The 17,135-nt window shown below is 43.1% G+C and overlaps 1 protein-coding gene across 2 annotated transcripts in view; it reads right to left on the reverse strand.

Annotated features, from left to right (window-relative positions):
* The window catches only part of LOC118259344 (tetraspanin-15-like), a 52,272-nt gene that overhangs the window by 4,924 nt on the left and 30,213 nt on the right, over positions 1 to 17,135 (reverse strand). For both annotated transcript variants that reach the window (XM_035568782.2, XM_035568780.2), the window contains 3 exons: positions 14,600 to 14,713; positions 8,175 to 8,228; positions 7,473 to 7,589 (listed from right to left, as the gene is read on the reverse strand). In XM_035568782.2, coding sequence (XP_035424675.1) covers positions 7,473 to 7,589; positions 8,175 to 8,228; positions 14,600 to 14,713 — 285 coding nt within the window. The remainder of the gene's footprint in view (positions 1 to 7,472; positions 7,590 to 8,174; positions 8,229 to 14,599; positions 14,714 to 17,135) is intronic.

Raw genomic sequence — 17,135 nt, forward strand, 5'->3', positions numbered from 1 at the left:
GCCTTACCCCTCAGCCAGTTATTCACCCATCGTATGATGTTTTTGTCTAGCTGTATGCTGGACATTTAGTCCAGTAGGATCCTATGGGAAACTGTCAGTTTCAAAAAGCTTTACTGAAATCCAAAAAGATCACATCAGCTGGTTTCCCTTGATTGACTAGATGGGTGATCTTATAATAAAAGGAAATCAAGTTAGTCAAACATGACCAACCCCTCGTGAACCCACATTGGCTGGGACCAATGACTGCATTGTCCCCCAGGTGCGCTTCAATAACTTCAAGGATAACCTTCTCCGTATTTTTACCAGGCACTGACATGAGACTGACAGGCCTGTAGTTGCCACGGTCCTGTTTCTGGCACTTCTTGAAAATTGGTAGAACATTTGCCAGCTTCCAGTCAGCTTTCCGCAGCACCTAAAACTGAGGATTTTTTGCAGTGACACCTATGGAAAAAACACGCTGCAGATGATATTATTTGAGAATTAGCGCCTTTGTTCCCACCTGAACACTGCAGGAGGAAGCCCACAAAGGCTTGCATGTGCATATCCTTCCTGCACCCCTCCCTTTGCAAGCATTTCTCCACACTGGCATATGCTGCCCATGTTGTCATCTGCCCCCCAGACACCTTGCACCAGAATCAGGACAGGAAACTTTGCCAAACGAAAGCACCACAAAGCAAGGCAAGTCCTTAGGGCCGTGCAGATACCTGGATTATTATATTTTAACCCAGTAGGCACACAACATTGCACCAGAAAGGACATAGCTGGTAGCTTTTTAAAAATAAATAAAGAAATAAATGTCTAAATGCAGAGCAGAACAGAAACAGGGAAGATACCCACTGCCAATTCCCACGTCTCTGCCTCCTCCCAGCTGCAAATGAGTAGCTTTGAGATGATCCAAACCAGCATCTTGCAGCAAAGACCAACCACAGCCAAAGACCTTTTGGGGTTAAACAGTGCTTTGGGACTTGCCTGGAAAGCAACAGATGAACTTTGCCCCAACCACCCGATTTGGGTAGAACAACTTCATCTTCCTTTTGAACCACCAAAATGGAACGGGTGAGTGGGACATCTGCCATCAGCAAGGGCCAGCCATAAACTCTCCCATCCAACCCAAGTAGCTGAAGAAAATTTATGTCTGTTGGAAAGAAAAAACCTAACTGCTTCAAAGCACAAATTCTCAGGGATTTTGTCTCTGGCCGTGGGTGCTGTACAATGACTACAAGCTGCCTGGGAGGATGGAAAGAAGATGGATAGAATTCATTCACCACTTGCTCCTATATTTTTGGCTATCTATTCTGCTCTCTAAGAGCAATTTTACAGCTGTAACAGAAATGTCTCATCCCCCCCCCACCCCGACAAATGAGGACAGGGCTAAAGATGACAAGGGCAGTTTTTTATATCCTCCCACCACACTTAATCAAAACACTGAATTGTATTTCTCTTGTCCCCACGACTCTTGGGGAGAGGAACTTCCCTGTTCCAGCACAAATGTGCGGGGACAAGCAGACAGGAAAGGGCAGTCCTTTTTTCTTTTCTTTTTTTGGTTAGTTTAACTTGAAGATCCAGTTACAAATTCTCATTTAATTCTCATTTAAACCCAAAAGGTTTCCATGAATGTTTGGAAGTCGGTGTGTCTGCCTCGCTCTGAAACACATGTGAATTTTCTCTATGCAAAACAGCAAAAGCTCAGCAAGCAAATTAAAACCATATTATTTTGTCCAGTAATTATTTCTAGCTAACTTAGAATAGTGACACTAATTATAACTGGGCACTGTATCATGATTAAGCTATGGGTGTCTGCCTGTCTGTCTGAGCAGGGACACCAGGGCACTGTCTGATGATGTTTCCTAATCATTGCTCCAGAAAGTAAATAGCTATTGCACCTGACACAGCAAATGTGTCGCTACATTCACTGCTATTACTCCAAGGCATGAAAAGCTGACATATTACAAGAGATAACCAGAAAAAGTTGGAAATTGATGGTCTGGTGGTCTCAGTGCCTGTTCACTACTTGTTTTTCGTTTTTCTGATGGCAGTGAAACATTCTGGTTCTCACTTCAGCGTGATCTATCACAGATATAACCTAATATTGAGGTTCTTGGGATCAACACATCAACATCTTTCCCCTTGAAGCTGACAGCAGCATTTGGGAAGCTGAGGGGTCCTGCATCTCCCATCACCAACGCTGCCTTCCTTAACCTATTTCAAACAAGATAGCGTCAGTCCTAATTACCAATTTCCTGCCAATATCATAAGACCAAAATTGAATTAATACAGAGGTTTGGGATACTTCAACACAACTAATTATAATTACGTCTCTTCCCACACTAGGGTAAGCTAAATGTATAGAAGTATTTGAGGCTACGTGCCAATTCCTGTGGTTCTGGTATGGTACAAAGACCTGAGCTAGACATGAACAATGTATTTCTATCTCCTACGTAGGTGCCATAAGATTTAGAACAAGGTTCTTCGCTGCCCAGCTCCATCCTTGACGAGGTGCAGATTTGCTCACTGTCTCTTGGTGGTTCTACTTGTTCTTTCAGGTAAAACCTTTATGCAGGAAGAATAGGTCTCAACAACGCAGATATGACTGAAATTTGATTGCTATATCCTCCTTATTTGGAAATACTCATGTATTGATGGCTCATATGCAATCTCTTCCACGTCTGGCAAAAGGAAGTGCGCTCCAAGTCAACATCATTTTTGGAGGCAAAGGAAGTGAGGGCCCAGTGCTCATCCTGATATTATACAACAAGAGGTCTGGAAAACTGCAGATGTTTTCCCTTAGGGGTGTACATATTCTCCAGGAGATCAGCAGTTTCATTTGGGGTGGAAAGGTTTTACTGTGGGCCTGTGCAGACCACTCAAAAGGAGCTCAGCTCCTTTAGTTGCTTTTTCCTGGGCAATCAATCATGCAAAGCTCAATGTGGCTTTTGCTTGACAAAGGCAAAAAATAAAGATGGCACATACAAACAAAATGATGCTCAAGGACCCTTGCAGGGCGAGGGACATTAACCATGTCCCACTGCATCACGCTCCTGGTAAAATCAACTCTGGGCATGGAGGAAATAATCCATCAGCCCAACGAGTGTCTTCTGCAAGCAAAACTTTCTGCAAGAAAACACTTTTTCACTCAAAAATTGCTGGCTGCGCAGCTATGAGCCTGGCTATGGAAGTCCTCTCTCATTTGGGTGGCTGTAAATCTGAATGGATCATGCTAAAAAGAATAGCTGAACCATTTCAAGGTGTCCCAGAGTTAATAAAGTAAAAGGCAAATATTTGTCTTTTATTGGCTCTCCCTTTCATGAATTAGTATTTATCAGCAGGGTTCTCACAGAGGTCACAGACTGCAGACAGAAAAATACTTTTTACTCTCCTTTTCCACTTCTTTCAGCATACATCAGTTGCTTGAGAATATATTGCCTTCCAGCCCCTGGAGCAGCTTAGATATTAAAAAGGAAACAAAATACAAAATAATTGAGAATGGGAAAGGGAAGGGGAAGGGAAAAGGGATGGGGAAGAGGAAGGGGAAGGGAAAGGGAAAGGGGGAAGAGGAAGGGGATAAGGAAGTGGAAGGGAAAGAGGATGGGGAAGGGGACGGGGAGGGGAGGGGAAAGGGGAAGATGGAAGGGAAAGGGAGAGGAGAGGAGGGGAGGGGAGGGGAAAGGGGAGGAGAAGGGAGGGAAGGGGAAGCGAGGAATGCTGACTGAGAGAGCATCATGGTACGCAAAGGGGAAAAAGCAAAGCACAAGGTTACTTGGTTTATTTTAACTACAAATGCACACTGTAAACTCCTCGGATAATCTTACTAGAAGCAGGGAAAGTAGGGATGCAGCCACTAAAACAACAAATTTACTTGCTTCACTACACCTTCTGAGAGACCTGGGTTGCTTCATAATTAAACACTAGTAGTACAAGGCCACAATCTGACTGCCAGCAGCTAAATTAAAACACATTTTTGATACTGATACGAAATGCATCACAGTTTAGTTTCAGTCTGCAGCTTGGCTGAGAAGGGCAAAGAGACAGGATTGTTACTAAAGAATGAAACAGGGAAAAAAGAGAAAACTAAAGGTACTCTCAAAAGCAGAAAAACAATTGAGTTGGTGCATTCATGCTTCACTCTGAATGAAGTAAGAAAAATGAACACAATCATATCCTCACTCTCAAAACAAGCTTGATGTTTCTTGATGGCTTGCTTAAAAAAGGCAGAGACATCCGTGATTTAAGAGTGATCTTAAAATTAGAGACTCCCTATCACCTGCACCAGCCAGGAGAGTGGTTGGTGACATTCCCAGGCAAGACTTCTCCCTGCTTTCTCACTTACTTGATCAATTCAGTACCTGTTTTACAGCTTCCCCAAACCCAATTAGATAAACGTTAGAATGTATGAGAAAACAAAGCCAAGCCTTGTGCCGTTAGGTCTCTTATGTATAAATTTCAGAAATAAATAAATAAGTAAATTCAAGGACTTCCCCCATTATGGAAAATCAAAATATGGTGGTTTCCCACATCTGAGTAGGATGGAAAGCCTAATTATTACTAACAGCAATAATTGCTCAGACATGCTTTCTATGGGCAATCTACGGCAGCCAAAATTTTTCTTGGGTGCTTCCTTCTGTGTAAGAAGGGCCAGAATATTGCTTACCCCAAATACAAGCACAAATCTTGGCACTTGGGTGATGAACACCGGCCAAGCTCAAAATCCCACCTATGAGCCCTTGAGCTGCTCATCATCACAGGCGAGGCTGAAGTTTGTTCCTAAGGAAAGTTACACTTTTAGGAAAATTGGGCAAAACCCAAAGCTGGACTTGGGATGTGGATTTTGGTTCCAACCTTCTTCCTGGCATCCTGCAAGCTTTCCATCAAGGTGGTTTGCAGCTATTTTTGAGATTAACACAAGTTCACAGTGAGGCATATGTCCTGTGCAGAACATGACAAATACCCAATGACCAAAGATGAGACATGCTAACATGTTCATTCAAGCCAAGGTTCAAGAAGCTATCACCTCTCCATGTCAGCGGTGCTCTCCCCTTTTCCACTCCAACTGGCAATTCGAGGACAATATTCTCACCCTGGCTTTCCAATGGCAGCTGCTGGGGATGAATCTGTTTCTAGACTGACAGTTCTTGGCAACAGAGATGGCCATTTGTAACTTAATTCCCTCCAAAACTTGACAGCATCAAATCCAATTTATATTTAAAACCTGGAAATCATGAGCAGATGGGAAGAACACGATTCTCCAACTGAAGAGCATTTAACGGCATGCCAGAAAAATCACAATGCTTGCTCAAAAGCACTTGATATTCATCAAGGCTCAGCGATTATTGCCATTTCTGGTTTGTCTCCCTATCCTTCCCAATTAAAAGCGTCATGCTGGGAGGTTAATGGGTAATGCAACAGGAAGCTCCTGTAATGGGCTCTAGACATCCTGCAAGGCAGATGGTAATGGTAACCTCTATTATGGCACTTTCTCACCCCATTTCTGTGCCCATTTGTATTGGGTCTATGTGGCAAGGTTCTGGGGGTTGCAGGGGTGGCCTCTGTGAGAAGAGTCCTGAAGCTGCCCCATGTTAGATAAGAGTCAGTTCCAGACAGCTCCAAAGGGACCCGCTGCTGCCCAGAGCCAAGCCAAAAAGCGATGTTGGTTGCGCCTGTGTGAGAGCCTATTTAAGTAAAGGAAAAAAACCTGCTGTGCAACAGCAGCAGCTGTGCAGCTGGGAGAGCAAGGAATGAGAAACAGCCCCTGCAGTCCATGGTGTACCACGGCGGAGCAGATTTCCATGCTGCAGCCTATGAAGGAGGCCACAGCGGAGCAGGTGGATCTGCCCTGAAGGAGGCTGTGGCCTGTGGAAAACCCCCACAGGAGCAGGCTCTGGGCTGGAGCTGCAGCCCGTGGAGAGCAGCCCACGCAGGAGCAGGGGACCTGGCAGTAGCTGCTGCCTGTGGGGGACCCAGGTTGGAGCAGTTTGCTCCTGATGGATGGACCCTGTGTTACGGACCCATGTTTGAGCAGTTCTTGAAGAGCTGCTGCCTGTGGGAAGCCCATGCAGGATCAGTTTGGGAAGGATGGCATGCCATGGGAGGGACCCCACGGTGGAGCAGGGGAAGAGAGTGACCAAGAAGGAGCGGCGGAGATGAAGCACTAGGGACTGACCACAGGCCCCGTTTGCCCATTCCCCTGTGCCACCTGGGGGGAGGATGTTGAAGAGGGTGGATGGGGGGAAGGTGTTTTTAGCTTGTTATTAGTTCCTCACTGCTCTAGCTTGTTAGTAATAGGTAATAAATTTCTCTTATCTCCCTATGCTGAGTCTGTTTTGCCCATGACAATAACTCTGGAGTGATCTCCCTGTCCTTATCTTAGCCCTTGAGCCCTTTCCATCATATTTTCTCCCCCTTTCCATTTGAGGGGGGGAGTGAGAGAACAGTTGTGGTGGAGCTCAGCTGCCCAGCTGAGTAAAACCACCACACCATTGCATTTCCTGCTGGTAGCACAGTAGAAGTTTCTTGCTCATCTGCACACCGTGGAGGAAGCACTTTACAAATGCAGAGCATTGCAGCTAGGATTGGGCACACACTGAGCCCCTGTCTCCCCTTTTTTTTTTTTTTTTTTTTCTTTCAGGCCATCTGAGACATCAAGGAGAAATCCTTTTCAATCCTTTGAAAAATTAGCTCAGTTTGTCACGTTTCCCAAGCAGCTTCTATTTATTCAACCAGTATTCTACATTTCACTGCAAGTAGAAACCCAGGAAAAAAAAAAATCACTTCCACTTAGATAAAACGCCATATCTGAAAAGCTTGGTGAAAGCATCACCAAGTACATCCAGTGGCAAACCCAAAGTTACATCCAGGGAGAAAAAAAGAAAGCTTTCACATGCAAGATTTGAAGAAAATACATATAAAATAAAAATACATGCAATCAACACCAACACAACAAAGATAATTCTGGAGTTTCACCTCCTTGCTAGCACAGTGGCAACAGCATTGCAAAGGGGTAGCCCCTGCTGTGACCCAAAGTTTCTCTCCATATCCAGCATCCATGATAGAGAGCTTAATGACTTGTGCTGCAAAATTGCGTGGATCATCCGGCATTGTTAATGGCAAATAGCTCAAAAATGGATTTCATGATGTACGGCAAACCTGGCTAAATTTACGATTACTGTTTATTTTTGTTAATATTTATGTTCTATTTGAAGAGAGCTGTAAAAACAAATGTAAAAGGATTTGCTGGGCTAGCATAGACATTCCTTGATTTTAGACACTATTACTTGAACATTAATTAAATTTTATGAGTACATTATTAGAGAGCCAGCATTTTGCTAAAGTTGCTTTAAAAGTGCTGTGACATTTCACACCCAAGACACAGATTTCAGATGTAAAGGTAGTGGGGAAAAATACCTAAAACCAAATTGCTTTCCTCCTCCAGAATGGAGATAGAAGGCAAGATGATGCTGACCAGATTCACCACCTACCTGGGGAAGAAGCATGGAGCAAACGATGCCCAAAGTGGCCTCAAAGTTGTCTTTAAGCCACAGCCCGACGGCATGGATGCAGCCTCGCACGTGGATGACATTAAGCAACTCCAGGCGCTGGAAGCAGATTGAAAAGAAGCACCACCATTTTAATTTAGATGGTGCACTTGGAAGAAGATGCTATTTCTTGTGTTTGCTCCTTCCCGCAAGCCAAAGGAGTGTCATGACAAACATTTGGGAACTGATTTATTGGATTTGATATTTTCCTGGGTTTTCTTGCCAAAACACAGTCCCTTAAAGTTACAGGTCATACTGCAGCTCTCTGCCGTGATACAACCCACAGTCACCCCTGAGGGCCTCAAAAGCAGCTTCTCTCCTACCACCAAGCCTCAAATCACAACTCAGGGCCAGCATTTCCTGGGACTCATCCAGTAGAGAGCTCATTACTCTCAGAAATGCCATACCAAAGCCTGCAGAGACTACATAAATGAGACTGCTCACACTCTGCAAGCCTGTGCAGGGATGCTAGTGAAAAGAAGTAAAAATAAATTTATATACAGCTGCAGTAACAGCTGTCCCTGGTGGGGAAGAGATTCCCACTGTGAGGCAGGGTTTCCATGAAGATAACCATTTTTTTTAAATGGTTTCAGGAAGGGTTTCACATAAAAATACTGTACATAGGAAGGAAAAAGCAAAAGTTACCTCTTTATCGAGTGTCCTGTATCCACATAGCGTGTTTATGACTTCTCCAGGGACCTGTGGACAGAGAATTAGTGCAAACTTAGGTTGGAGGAAACCAAAGGGGACATTAAAAAAAGAAGAAAAATAAAAAGAAATAGAAAAGCTTGCCCGGTTGCCTTGACCATTCAGCATAGCACAAGGCAAACAGTTAGCCTCAAACTTCATTTTGTTACCATTTAATCCTTTTTCCTCAAATGCATTGCTGATATTGTGGATGCCAGCTTGGCTTGGGCCAGCAATAAGTTGCTTCTTGAAAAATTATTCTTTTAAACTACTTGTCTCTCTGGTTTCTGCCATTTCAGAGTCTGCTCAGCATTCCCCTATCCAGCGATATGGGAATGTCCAGTGATTTGAGCTGAAAGCAACTCCACGTTGTGTGAGAATTTAGTAAAGTGGTTCTTTAAAATGGTACCTTGATTTTCTCCTTGTTTAATTCCAGCCACTTTTTCTCACATACTCAGTCATGTTTCTCCTTCTTAAAAAAAATGTAATTTCACCAAGATCAAATGTATTTAGTTCTACAGAAATCAAGGGGGAATTTCCCAAAAGTCTCCCAGCACTTTGGGGAGAAACCCAAGGATTTTAGGGATCCACAATGCTTAGACCTTTGTTGGCCCAAAAAAAAAAAAAAAAGCATTTCAAAAGTTGCAGAAATCCCAGTCAAATACTGCCATTCAGTAGCTCTATAAAATTAAATCAAACCAAATTCCTCTGCTTCCATCAGGATGGAAGAGGATACATTTTTGAATTGATTACAACATTTTTTAACACCAGTTACAAAACCAATTCTTGCTCATCCCAGAAAAAGCAAAGCTATGAGGTAGCTCCAGAACACCCTGAGCTAGCTGGGTACTTTGCACCTCTCAGGACTGATCTATCTTTATTTATTTATTTATTTATTTATGGCTTATTTCATGAATAAAACAGCAGCTTCCATAACACCATGTATTTCTAAAGGGGCCTCGTACCCATGAAATAATAACATGCTGAAATTATTACACTTTCAGTAAGATGACTTTGATAACCAGCAAAAGCTCCTGAACAACAAAACAAAAACTTCCTGTGCTTTAGAGGCACAGAGATGAAAAAGAGAAATGTGCACATTTAGGGGTAAATTATACTCTCCTGCAAGACACAGCATAAAAGAAATGTGCACCTTCAGACAGGCTCCAGCCATAAAGCTGCAGCTTGTTCCTTCCGTAATTGGCAGGGAAATTATTCCAGCAATACACTACCAAGAGCATCTGTACCTCTGTACATTACTGACAGGGCTATCAAAAAAAAACCACAAACCACAACCATCTCTCACCACTTCAATACACTATCTATAAACTGGGCATAGTTAAGGAGAATAATTAGTCCTTGTGCATATTAAAGGCTTGTGGGGACATCCAGAGATCAGCAGCAAAATGCCCACTGGAACTTCTGGGGAGGTCTCATGCTACATTGGGACCATGAAACAGGAAGCCCTCAGAATAAGGAGAATTTGCGACATTCCTAAGGCACATGCTGTTGCCAATAGTGGTATAAAGGAATATGCACATGATCCAGGAACCATGTATTTGGTTTTCATTAAAAAAAAAAAAAACACCACCAACAACAAAACAAAATAACCAAACAAAAACAAATAACAAACAAAGAAAAACTAAAGCATTGTTCTTGGCAGCTTTCAGTTATCCTTGCTTTTCAGACTCACTTCCATGGACATCATGGGATCTTTGCTGGTGAAACATCATAGCTTTCTATAGGACTTACCCATTTGAACAACATCTGTCTATGGTGCAAATTCATCACCAATTTTCTTCCTTCTTGCATCAAATAATGAAGGGTTTCTCAACCATCTCCAATTCTGACCATCCACTTGAGTAATTCCCTCAACAGCTTGTATTTGGGTGAAGTGTGGAAAAGTGAGTTTTTAGCCTTGATTTATCTTTGTTATTGTCTTGCATGGAAGTGAAAGTCCGAGTGGAACTGATATTTCTAACATAAAAACCAGCAGATGTCCTTAGTCTTCCCAAGTGAATTTTGATGCCTTCAGAGATCACAAAACAGCAACAAATGCAGACGTTTAAAACCCACCAAGGGCAGAGGACTGCAATGCTTGCACTTTTCTTTTAACCAACAGTTTCCCCCCTACCAAAATCAGATATTTCATGAGGGGTTCAGAGACACTGTGCTTGGCAGAGGCACAGCTACCCTGTGCCTTCCACAGGAGAAGGCCTAACTGCAATGGAAAACCATTTAGAAAAGTACTTAGTGATGAGGATACTGTCTTAGCAACATTTTGTTGCAAAAGAAGAAAAGGGTTTCTTGCCCTACAAACTGGTTTATTTAAACTGGTTGGTACAAGGGTTATTCACAGTGGAGAGACCATTGTGGTTCAGCACAGATAAATTCATAGAATCATAGAAACACGAGGTTGGAAAGGACCTACAAGATCATCTAGTCCAACCGTCCTCCTATCACCAATACTACCCACTAAGCTACTAAATCATATATCATAGCACTTTGTCCAGGCGCTTCCTGAACACTGCCAGGAAAAGTGACTCCACTACCCACTGGACACAGCCCTCCAGCCAGTTCTTTACCCAGAAAAGAGTATACCAGTCCAGGCCACTGGCAGCCAGTTTCCCCAGGAGAATACTGTGGGAAACATACACATGCCAAGTGTGGCCTTTAGTTATCCCTCCAACTGCAGGGCCAAGGCAAAATCTTCTCTTCAGCCTTTAAGTAGCATATTTTGGAGAAAAGGATTTTGAATAGGGTTTGTACATTGCTCAGAACAACATGGTATGTCCAGAGCATCATAGACAGGTACTGTCTTCATCCTGAGGTGCTTTTCCCATCTTCTCAGCCTGCAAGGAAAACCTCCACAACAACTTTGCAATTTCAGGTAACAACTATACTGAGACTTGCAATAGCAATTATGCAATTATTATTATAATGCAATTACGCACTTATTATTAACATGCAAATATGTTTTTTATTATTTTTTATTTTTATTATTTTTTATTCTGTTGTTAAAAATATTTTTATTAGCTTGTTCTGTGCCACAGAGAGTGAAAAATTTCCAAGGGATCTTGCTCTCATGACCCATTTAATATACTATTGATATTGTATAGCGATGGATTCTTAAACAAAAGCAGTGCCAAAAAAACAAATAAATGAAGAAAGAGGCCACATCTATCTACCTGGTTACTGCTCTTGCCAAGAAAGAGTTTCATTCCATGTGGAGATTTAGATTCATTTGGCAAGGCCTCACTTTCAATAAAACCTCTCTGGCAGTCAGAGACACATTCACAGGCTTTAACTCTGGAAAAAAATGTACAGAATTTGCCATCAACATTCCCTCCCAGGGGCTGGAGTCCTTTGCTAGAGCATCCTCCAGACATGGCTCATTAAAACGTGAAGCCAGAAAGTTGCCTTATTTCTTATCCCACTATATTACACATCTGTGATTTTTATAACTTGAACAGTGCCTGTCAGGCAAAGGTGTTCTGTTTCCCACATTGTTCCAACATACCACGGGGAGTGTAAAAATAATGAAAAATGCACCTGACTTTCTCCAACACATACTCACTACCAATAGAAAAGGACAACATATGAATTTCTAATTCAACTTCAGGAGCTGACAAAGATCCTTAATCAACACCCTGATTAGAGATAAAAATTATTTTTGCAGATGATTTGCATGTCATGCTTAGACCGATAATAAAACACCCCACAGTTCCTCTTTTTCCTTTAAAAAAATTAAAAAGCTAACAACAATAAGAGATTTATGCTATATTTTCCTTGTGGAATTCATAAAGCTTGGGGAATGGCCAGGTTTCAGAGGTAATGCTGCCTGTTGCTCTTAATTCCAAGGAGATTTTGCCACTGGGATCATAGAATAATAGAGTATCATGAATTGGAAAGGACCCACAAATATCATTGACTCCAACTTCTGGCTCCACACAGGAGCACACAAAATTCAACCGTATTTGTAAGACCATTGTCCAAACACTTCTTGAACTCCAGCAGGAGTGACCACTTACCTGTTTCAGTGCCCGACCACCCTCCCGGTGAAGAACCTTTTCCTAATATCCAGCCTGAACCTCCCCTGCCACAGCTCCACGCCGTTCCCTCGGGTCTCATCGCTGTCACCAGAGAGCAGGGAGCAGCGCCTGCCCCCCGCCTCGCTCCCCTTGAGAGGAAGCTGCAGGCCGCCCTCTGTCTCCTCTTCTCTGGGCTGAAAAAATCAAGTGATCTCAGCCACTCCTCCTCCATCTTCTCCTCTAGGCTTTTCACCATTTTTGTTGCCTTCCTTTGCATGCTCTCTCACAGTTTGATGTCCTTCTTTTACACTGGCACCCCAAACTGTGCACGGTGCTTGAGGTGAGGCCTCACCAGCACAGAGCAGAGTGGGACAGCCACTTCCCTTGAGCAGCTGACAGTGCTGTGCCTAAAGCAGCCCAGGGTACGGTCAGCCCGTTTGGCTGCCAGGGCACACTGCTGGCTCGTGTTCAACTTGCCGTCAACCAGAACCCGCAGATCCCTCTCCGGGGGGCTGCTCTCCAGCCTCCCGTCCCCCAGTCTTTACGCATAGCCAGGGTCACCCCGTCCCAGGTGCAGAATCCAGCGCTTGCTCTTGTTAAACTTCCTGCGGTTGGTGATTGCCCAGCCCTCCAATTCGTCAAGATCTCTCTGCAAGGCCTCTCTGCTCTCAAGGGAGTCAGCGGCTCCTCCTAATTTAGTATCAGTTGCAAGCTTACTTAGCATGCATTCCAGTCCTGCATCCAGATCATGTATAAAACATTGAAGAGAACTGGCCCCAAAATGGAGCCCTGGGGAACTCCATTAGTCCCCATTAGACACCAGCCCAATGTAACCCAATTTACCTTTTAAGCCCAGCCTGTCAGCCAGTTGTTCACCCTTTGTAGCATGTATTTTTCTAGCTGTATGCTAGACGTTTTGTCCAGAAGGATACTGTGAGAAACAGCATCAAGAGCTTTGCTGAATTCCAAAAAGTTCACATTTACTGGTTTCCCTTGGTCAGCTACGTGGGTAACGTTGTTGTAAAAGGAAATTTGGTTAGTTAAACAGGACTTTCCTTGTAAGCCCATGTTGGCTGTGACAAATGACTGTGTTGTCTTTCAGGTGGTTTTCAGTAGCTTCCAGAATACTCTTCTCCATAATTTTGCCAGGCACTGATATGAGCTGACAGGCCTGTAATTACCAGGGCCTTCTTTCTTAGCCTTCTTGGAAACTGGGACAACATTTGCAAGCTTCCAGTCAACTGGGATCACTCCAGATTCCCAAGGCCATTGAAAAATAACCGAGAGGGGTCTAGTGGTGACATCAGCCAGCTCTTCTTGATGAATCCCATCAGACTAATGTGCATCTAGCTGGAGCAGGAAATCCTTCACAAGTTCAGAGTTGGCTGAGAGTTTATTGTTCCCCAGTCATGGTCCTCCAACTCAGGGCTCTTGGACTCCCAGGGCCCATCACTAGTGTTAAAGTCAGGATTATGCTAGTAACTCATTTTTAGCACCATGGATATCATTTTTAGGCACAGTAGCCAGGGATATTTGCACTTTTTTACCCAGCCTTGGCTGAGCTTTTCTGTTTTCCCTCAGTATGAGTTAGACTGATTGCAACAAGGCAGACCATTGTATTAAGCAAAACAGTGTGAGAGCACTTAGCTTAGTCTCAGCAGCACTACATAGGAGAATCTTGGCTTGCAGCTCAGAAAATCAGTTTAATAAACCTTCATGGTCATGCAGTGGCAAACACACCCAACCTTCCCTCCAAGGGGAGACCTTGTCCCAGTTCACAGCATGTCAGAAATGCAGCCTTGGAGTTGCATTTGCTCACAAGACTTTTTTTATTCAATTGCACAAGGGTGCAAATTGAACTCCTCTCCTGGCTCCACTTACATCAAAACCCTCAAAACCACCATGTTACAAGCAGATGCCAGCAAACATGAACCCCATTCTGCTAAACATTGTGGCAGCTGGCTGAGAAATGTATGCTCTTGCAGAGGAAAACAAAGGACAACAGCTAACTTGGATCCACGTTGTGATACAGCCAAGCATTTAAGTCTTTGCAAAACCATCCTCCAAAGCATTACATCCCATAGTAGGTAGAGAGATGGGAACTCAGCATTTCTAACAACTCCTTGGCACAATACAAATGCAATTAATATCCCAGTTCTTTGTTATTTATGCTGCATTAAAACAGCAGACCATACTAAAATGCAGTGCAACCCATATGTACGTATATTTTAGTTTCTTTAGCATGAAATGCTGATGCTGTCTCAAACCACTTTTCAAAATGGCAACACAGTTCATACAAAACTCAAGTACAGAAACAAGAAGTAAAAACTTTCCATGCCTTGGCTGCTTTACCTTCCTGATACAGCACGTGTAGGGCACCCCACATGCAAGTGGCCCACTGCCATTGCACGAGTGGTATAGGTTAACCTCCCAGTCTCGGTATTCATCACCACCACAGCAAGAAAACTGCAAAAGAAAAGGAAAGAGTGAGACATGCAGATGAGCAAACCTCAACATTTCCAACTCACTGATGCATCTCCTCTCCAGCCTTGCACTGAATCTTCAGTGCTGTTTTGCAATGCTACTATAAAGAGATCCACAGTTATTTCTTACTTTCCAGGAAGCTGAAGACTCTGCATTAAAAACTAACAAACACACAAACAAAAAGCTAAAGCAGATGTTTAGCCTGGTTTAGCCCCATTTTAGAAGTGTGTAGCAGGTATAGAGATGTGCATGCATGTGTAGGAGGCATCCTGGCTTTCACAGGACCAGGAAAGATCAGGCTCATTCATGCTTTCTTCCAGATGATTTAATTATAGGTAACTAATCCATCCTATTCTTGGGGTGTGCAGGAGAGATGGCTATTTCAGCACCTTGAATAAATGTATTTCTTTGCTCAACTAGTTGGTGTTATTCAACAGTATGCTAATAATACTCTGCAGTCTAACAGGGATTTCTCTTCCCATTAAGTTAAATTAGAGATCAAATGCTGCAGCTACAAATGAAAAAGCTTCTTTTTTTCTACTTCTTGTATAATGGGAAAAAAAAAGTTTAATGAAAGTCATTTTCTGTTCTCTGTGGAATAAAACTGGGCTTATTACATATCAAATCATCCCTTCTCTTGCTAAACAAGCTTGAATCTTTACATTTCCCCCAGAAAGAAAAGCCTGAAGTGGGCAGGAGAGCTGTGTGTGTGCTTGACAAGACAGAAAATTCCAGGTTTTCCCCATTTCTGTAAGCACCACAGTCTCCAAGGAGCAGTTTTCAGGACAAGTTTAATTAATACCCCATGAGTATCTGTTCCATCTCCTGCTCATAGATTGGTGGCAATACTTGACAAAAAGGAGCAGGAAAAGCCATCAGCTCCTTGGGTCCTCATGGCCTCCTCCCATGCCCAAATGGGCAGATATGGCCAGGAGCTGCCAGCCCACAAATTGAAAACTAATTACTAACTTCCTACCTTTAATTCCTCTATTACTTTTAATCCCATCTGTATCAGCGAGGGAGACAAGCTTGCAAAACTTGTCCGGAAAGAGGAGAGAAAAAACCCTAAAGGGATATTGGATATTCCTACCCTGCTCTGTATTCCCGTGCTGCAAAGAAGTTTCTTCCATTTGCTTTTATAATTCTGCAAAAATTGGTACAAAATCATTGTAATGAGTGTTACTAGCTGCTGGGAAGCCTCACCAGGGTGTTTTCTTCTCTGCAAAGAGAGGTTTAGGCTGAACTGCTGTTGTGCCTGGATTTATTTTTCATAAGTGGAGACAGATCTGGTTCTGTGTTTTACTTTCATATTGGTTCCCAGACCTCAGAGAGGGCTAACACACAGGAGGAAAAAAAAAAAAAAAGTCCAAGAAGTGCTATGCTTCGAGTACTGCTGCTACAACCCCTGACATGCAGGCTTATTATGGCTAATGACCATAGCCCTGTACAGTGGCCTCAAAGCAATGCACTAAAACGAGCCACGCTGGTGGAAGCTGCCTTTATTCTACCTGAAGAATAAAGATGCAGGTTTGCAAGCATAACACCTTCAGCTCTCCAAGCCTTACTTTGAGGTTGGAGCTGCTCAGCACTGCACTCAGCAGTGCACTCACCTGCACTCAGCAAACCATTCAAAAGACACAAAGCAAGGAGCAGCACAGAGCTGCAGTTAGAGATTTTCAGCAAACTGAGTCATTTTAGTCTCCAGCCTTGCATCCATGGGGTACAAAGGGCAGTAGTTCAGCAAAAACAAATAATATAAAAGGTAAATATTATTTTTAAGGCATATTTATTTCAATATCTTCCTGTTCACAGGCAGCAAGACCAAATAGGTGTTGGCAGGTAAAACCACCTTATTTGTGCCATAATCAGGGTAATGTAATAACTACTGTCTGGCACTTCTATGTACATCTGTTATTTAGGAAAGGACCATAATTACTTATTTTAATGTATGATACTGGTTTATATGTTTGGAAGCAGTCAGCTGTAATTCAAAGCATTGCTTGAGAGAGGGTTTAAGCAAAATTTAATACCTAAGGGGCGTAGCATGGTTTTGCCTGAGCTAAATGAGCTGTGTGCCAGGTAACCAATGAATAGACAAGATTTTTACCCCCAAAATGGCAAGAATAAGCACTAAATGGTGATAATACGGTGCTCTGAGCCTGTTTTTGACAAAACAAAACAAAACAAACAAGCAAAACCCACCAAGCCTGGGTGCAATCCTTCCAGACTGGATGCAAATTTTCATCCCTCCAAGGTGGTCTGGGCTGCTCAGGTCTTGTAAAAGCCCCACAGGAGCCAAGTCCAAGTAATTATGAGACCACTGGCATCAGCAACTCCACCATTTTTTTATCTAATCCAAGTGTTGCTGAGCATAATGCCTAGAACAGCAAGAATGCAAGAATGC

Source organism: Cygnus atratus, chromosome 27, assembly GCF_013377495.2.
Source record: "Cygnus atratus isolate AKBS03 ecotype Queensland, Australia chromosome 27, CAtr_DNAZoo_HiC_assembly, whole genome shotgun sequence".
NCBI classification, from domain to species: Eukaryota; Metazoa; Chordata; class Aves; order Anseriformes; family Anatidae; genus Cygnus; species Cygnus atratus.